The 6,112-nt window shown below is 38.1% G+C and overlaps 1 protein-coding gene across 2 annotated transcripts in view; it reads right to left on the bottom strand.

The window, feature by feature from the left end:
* Positions 1–3,643: 3,643 nt before the first annotated feature.
* The window catches only part of Pkn2 (protein kinase N2), a 98,071-nt gene continuing 95,602 nt past the window's right edge, over positions 3,644–6,112 (bottom strand). For both annotated transcript variants that reach the window (XM_040751672.1, XM_040751673.1), the window contains one exon: positions 3,644–6,084. In XM_040751672.1, the coding sequence (XP_040607606.1) occupies positions 5,881–6,084 (204 nt within the window). In that variant the 3' untranslated portion in view covers positions 3,644–5,880. The remainder of the gene's footprint in view (positions 6,085–6,112) is intronic.

Genomic DNA, 6,112 nt, shown 5'->3' with positions numbered 1-6,112 from the left:
AATTAATTTGCCATGGGATTCTCCATCAAGGAAATCAATTTCTAGTTAAATCTGAACCAGTCTCTGCAAAAACACAAGATGGAGGAACCTCTGCACTGTCTTGTCCTGTCACATTGGTCCTCCCCTACTTCGTATGTCAGAGAAGCCTCTAGAAATGAAAAGATCTATCCACATTCACTTACTAGCTGAGGTGGGACTTGAAGTCTCTTGACAGAAACTTCTTTCCATGAAGCCAGATCATAGGGGATAATTTTACAAGAAGTTTGTCTCGGGACTGAGGTCAGCTGTATTGTTTAAGTTGAATTCTATTAAAGGGAATATTTAGAAGCAAAATATACAGAGAGCTTCTTAAAGAAAGCTTTTGAGTGTGACTTTTAGCCAGGCAGTGGTGTCGCACACCTTTAGTCCTAGTGGAGGTGGAGGCAGGTGGATCTCGAGGCCAGCCTGGTGCAGAGTGTGACAGGTTTACATAGAGAAACCGTCTTGAGGAAAAAAAAAAGGAAAATTCTTTGGGGGGGGGGATTGGAAAAAAAGGAGTAAAACCCTTGTCCTACACACCGAGTTTTATGCTACAGAACACATTTGAAAGCTAGGTACTCCAGTGTGAGAGCCCATGTGGAACTCCCAAGAGCAAGTTGGCCAAGCATAGTAGAAACAGATGAGCTCTGGGTTGTCAAGCGTGGGTTAGAGCCACCTGAGGTCAACTTTGATCCTCTCCACATGCATGTCCACTTGTGGGAGCACAAATGTGTGTATACCACACACATGCAAATAAATTTTAAATCAGCCTGGTGACAAAGTTAATAACTAGAAATTGCCCCTTAGCTATTCTTCCAAACTAAAAATGCCTGCAATTTGATGCCTCTTGACAGTAAGCCTTTGTGTTCACAGCAGTAAATGTACTCTACCTATGGCTATCTTTGGGTCCTGAGCTAATTTTTTATCACAGGTGTGAGATTTACTTTAATTACCAAGATGAACAGCTGAAGGGGTCAGCCTAATACCCATCTGGTCTTAATCCAGGCAAAAGGCTTGTATTCCCCATGCTAATATTTCTAATTATCAGTGGCCCTGACTTTTCCTGATGCTGGATTTTAGTCTCAACCAATTGTTGAGCTACTAAGACTCCCCAACCCCCTCAAGACATCAGTATGCTCTCCTCACCCCTAGATACTCATACATATGCCTCAGGATATCAGAATTTCATGGCATTGCAATAAGGGCATTATCAGTTGATCTCCATGTCAGAGAGACCCCAGTGTCTTTCACATACCTCCCTACCTTTTCACTGTCTGAGGTTAGGGAGGAGTGGCTTTGTGTGTGTGTGTGTGTGTGTGTGTGTGTGTGTGTACACATGTGTGCAGGGTATGTGTGAGGGAGTGTTTCCTTATAGACCAAGTAATACCTAAAAAGACCTTACTTAGGAATGATCAAAACAGCCCCACTTCAGATGCAAATTGCAGAGTAGTTTGCTTCCCATGATGTCACTGACTGAAAATTGAAGCTCTCACTTTAATTTCATTAATGTGTTACAGCAGAGCCCAAGGAGACATGTCTACCAGCTTGTTACTTATAGTAAAAAGGACACAGTTAAGCAGCCTGATGGTCAAGGCATATGCTAAGGGCAGAACTTAGAGACCCTCCTTGGGCATTCCATCTTTCAGAAACCTTCACAAAGTCAGCTACCAGGAAGTTCTTAACTGCTCTTTGAGCTGTGTGTTATATGATTTGCATTTCTATATGGTCTCTCCTTAGAGCCTGGAATTGCAACCCTTCTACCTCAGCCTTCCAAATGGTAAGATAATAGAAATGAGTAACTCCATCCCCTTTAGGTTTTTATGGCAGCTTTCTTATGTGATCTAATAACTCTCAGCACATCTCCCCATGTCGGAGTAGGGGATAGATATTAGTGTTGGAAGTTCTACCTTCTAATCATATGGTTGGTTCCCTCTGCCAAGAATCATCTCAGAGTACTTCATCACCTAGGAAATTACAAACATCTTAGGAGTTGGGACAAGGAACAAGATTTTCCTCCTATTGCTAGGAAATAGTTTTGGGGTACATATGTAAGGGACCATGGCAGAGACAACAGTGTCACAGCAACCACAAAACAACTTTTCTACTACAGAACAATTCTCACGCCTTTTCCTTGGTATATTCCGGGTAGACAATCACATCCATCCACAAATAATGGCTATTTTGTTCCCTTTTATGAATCTTGAACCAACAGTACAGTACAATGTCGAAAAGAGATAATAATGACATGTCTTAACCTCAGATAATAGATAATGATGTCATTGGTTATATTTCTTTGTTTTAAATAGATACCATCTATCACTTTCCTTAAAAAGCAGGAATGAGATCACCTTTAATCTATCACTTTTTTCTTTTATTTATTAACACAGCAAGTAGCCCTAATGGACTTGCTAGTAATAAACCAAACTTGTAATCCTAGAATGAGCCCAATTTGCCAATATAGCAGTATCGATTTCAGATGCCACAGACTCTGTCATATTTGACCCAGTACATCACCTAGTTTATCTAGATTATATTGATTTCCTATTACAAAGTGAAATATTTTTCATTATTAAAAACTCCTGTGAGGTTAAAATCTCTTCTTTGAATTTTTGGATAAACTTAATTTTTCATTCAATGTAAGTCAATGTTTTATTTATTTTAGGGACGCAGAGTTATACAATGTAACCTTGGATGGCATGGACCCCAAAATTGCCTCAAACTTGCAGTGGTTCCTCATCTATACCTCCTAAGGATTTATAGGCACACACCATTTGAAGCGTAGTTTTGGGCACACTGATTCTAACTTTGGAAGCCTTAGCCTGCCCACATTCCTGCTCAAGACCTTCTTTAGTATACAGGGCTGCCAAAGGTCATTCCTACCTTTAATAAGACAATAATGCTTGAGTTTCTCCAGCGTCTTAGGGATTTCGTCTAGTCAGGATCCTAGTAGAGTGAGTGACATTAGGCAGGGGTTTTGACAGATTTCCAAGTTATCTAGGTACTCTACTCTTGTACAAGAATATATGTAAATTCTTCTCTCGCTGTGGCTTTTTCCTCACCACTCACTCAGCTGTTCTGGGAAGATTGGTAATACTTACACAATTTTTGTGAGATTTGAGTCTGGAAGTCAGTTTTGATCAGGCCAGCATATAATAACAATGTTCATTATGTCCCAATGATAGTATATCATTGTACATTTCTAAAATATACCTTTATAGCGTTATTATTACAAAATGGCTGGCAACCTGGCTTATTAATTTGCCGATTTTCTGAAATATCAGATCCTAACTTAAAATGCTATCCTCCAATGAGAAAGCACAAATGCTGCCACTGCTTACATTTTAACATTAGTGTATGTGCTTCTTCAGTCTTGAAAAGTTCACTGCTCCTCTCCTCCAGACAACTCTCGTAACTTCAGTGTCTAGTGACAATAGACACGCCATACATGGGTGAAACAAGCCGAATGCGGAACTACAGTGTAATTTTCTCCATTATTCCAAGTAATGTGGACAAGATGCCTTCCCCATAATAAAAAATACTTACCAGCAGGCTAACTAAAAAGAATTTTTTCCAGATCTTGAACAAATTTTAACACATTAAAAGGAATGAATACTTAAAACCAAAGTTACAAATTTCAATCTATTTTAAACTTTAATTTGTGCATTTGTGGTAATTTATGACTGCAAAACACCCTTTTTCTTAGAATGATGTAAAGGCACAATTCATTTGGATGCATAGGGTACCATTCTAAAGGATCTGGTTTCCTTACAAAGTGCTTGAGCAGTCACATACATATACAGTAAAAGCAAAGTCTATTTACACTCTTAAAATTGAAAATCTGCCTAAAATATATATATATTTTTAAACTACAGAAAAATTAGTGCTTTTCTCAGCATAATTGTGTGACTATGCCTTGACATCTAAATTTTTTAGTGATTGACTTCAATTAAAAAATTTCTGTACACTGTGTATATAACTCTATGTCAGTTTTTAATGCAAAAAGCCCATTTGAAACGTTGCTTTCTATGCATATTTCAGAACCAACAAAGGTATGCAGACTGTACCTCAAAAGTAGTTAGTGTTTTATTTTAATATTGTGTTAACACTGTTCAAATTAAAGCTAGACAATTAGTCTATTTTTTTTCTCCCAAGGCAATTAACTGGCATTTTAAAGCAACTTAAAACAATTTTTTTATAAAATTTTCTTCCAAAGGATCTTGGGAGAAAAACTAGAATGAATTTGGAAGGTAACAAAGTATCTCTGAACAATTTTAATTGTTCTTATGGTATAATAAAAAACATGCCAATGTATCTCAGCAAGGCTGTTTTAAGCTCAACTCTTCATGTATCATGGTGCTTTTAGGTTTCTTATTAGACTCAAATTTGGACAGTTCTAGGAGATGAGCTCACTGTGGCTGCGTGGTTAACTCAAGTGTGGTTAGTTACCAACTTGCTATTCCTGAGGTATAATGGCCCTAACATGCTAAGCACAGGGTCATCAATGATACTGAATTGAAGAAAATGAAGTGACAAGCTAGGAGGAAAAAAGTGAAAACAAACAAAACCCTAAAAAAATTCCAGCCAAGTGAAGTCATGATTTGTAAAAAGGCATACCATAATAAAGATAAAAAGCCACAAACGGATCCTCTGAAGATTGTAGAGTATTTGATCAAATTATTTGTGAGACTTTTGAGGTACAGTTTTAGTGTTATAATAACTTTTTATAAAATATAGACTGTTTTATCAAAAATATTTATACATTCTATTACAATATATTGCTTTTGCCCTCAATAACTGCCAATATAAAATCTGGATCCAGTGGCCTAAAATGTACAAATGCACTTAATGTAAATGCTGGAGTCTGAGGTGTCTGCTTGGCCACCGTACAAAAGTGATGAAGTGGTGAAATTAAATAATATGCCTACAACACAGAATACATTACAACTTGTACATATACATGTTCACAGCATGTATACCATGATAATCTCTATGGTTTAACAAAGAGTTCCCTTGTACAGCAGACATAAGAAAAGATGACTGGGTTGATAAAAGTATAGAATGCGTATCAATAAAGGGTCAGCCAGGCTCCCTGACTTCAGAAGAACTGACTGAGCACCCTCCAGGGAGTCTCCACTTTGGGAATGCACAGTTAGCACGGCATCTTGGTTCCGGCTCATCACAAGTCCTCACTGTTCCTACTGTTCGCAGCACTGTTTCCTAAGGAAAAGCTTGTTTGGCGGGTAGCCCTGCTGGAAAGCTATGGGGCTCTGCTGCACGGCTGGGGAAGTTAAGGCAACAAAGAGTGTTCTCCTGATAAATACAGAAAACTTATAAAACTAGACATTAATACATTCTCGTTTTTTTCTTTAAATCAAACCACCAAAGGTGTACAAACTGCCACATTTTTTCATATTATACTGATTTCTTAAAAAATAAATTGCCTTAGTTAAACAGAATCACAATTTATGTGAACAGTAATAGCTTCCAAAGCCCTACTTAAAAAAACAAAAAAACAAAAACACAGTTAAGTGATTAATCTTCCTTCCACTTAAGGCAGGCATAGGGCACAGATGGGGACTATTAAAGAGTGGTTCTTCTTTTTAAAAATAGAGTACTGATGTAAAAGTATTTATTTGTTATGGATTTTCACGGCCAATGTTCACTCAGCCTAAACTCCGTGAAAGAGCTTCCAGTGTTCAGATTTGCGTTAAAAACATTGAGAAGGTATTTAACAGTACTTTAGCCACATCTCCATGTGCTTTAAAAACCTCGGAAGCTCCTGGTGGCCCAGAAGGCAAACAAAGGGCGCTGTTTTTAAGAGGTCTTCTTGTCAGTTTGCTTGGTTTCACAGTGTCCAGTAACTTAACACCAATCAGCAATGTAGTCAAAATCGCGGAACATTTCCTGCTCCTCTTCTGAAAGTATCCTTGGTTCTCGAGGTGGGGTCAGAATAGGCGCTTCTGAGGTAAATTCATCATCAAAATTACTAACATCTTCCCGTCCTCTGATGGTTGGTACAAATGGTGGCTTCACTTTTTTGTCCATCAGAGCACTCCAGTCAGTGAGCTGCATCACAAAATAGAAAGCAAGCGGT

Source organism: Mesocricetus auratus, unplaced genomic scaffold (genome assembly GCF_017639785.1).
Source record: "Mesocricetus auratus isolate SY011 unplaced genomic scaffold, BCM_Maur_2.0 Super-Scaffold_100009, whole genome shotgun sequence".
In the NCBI taxonomy this organism is placed as follows: domain Eukaryota; kingdom Metazoa; phylum Chordata; class Mammalia; order Rodentia; family Cricetidae; genus Mesocricetus; species Mesocricetus auratus.
Note: the sequence above shows the minus strand (reverse complement) of the source record. Positions and strands in the feature narration are given on the sequence as shown.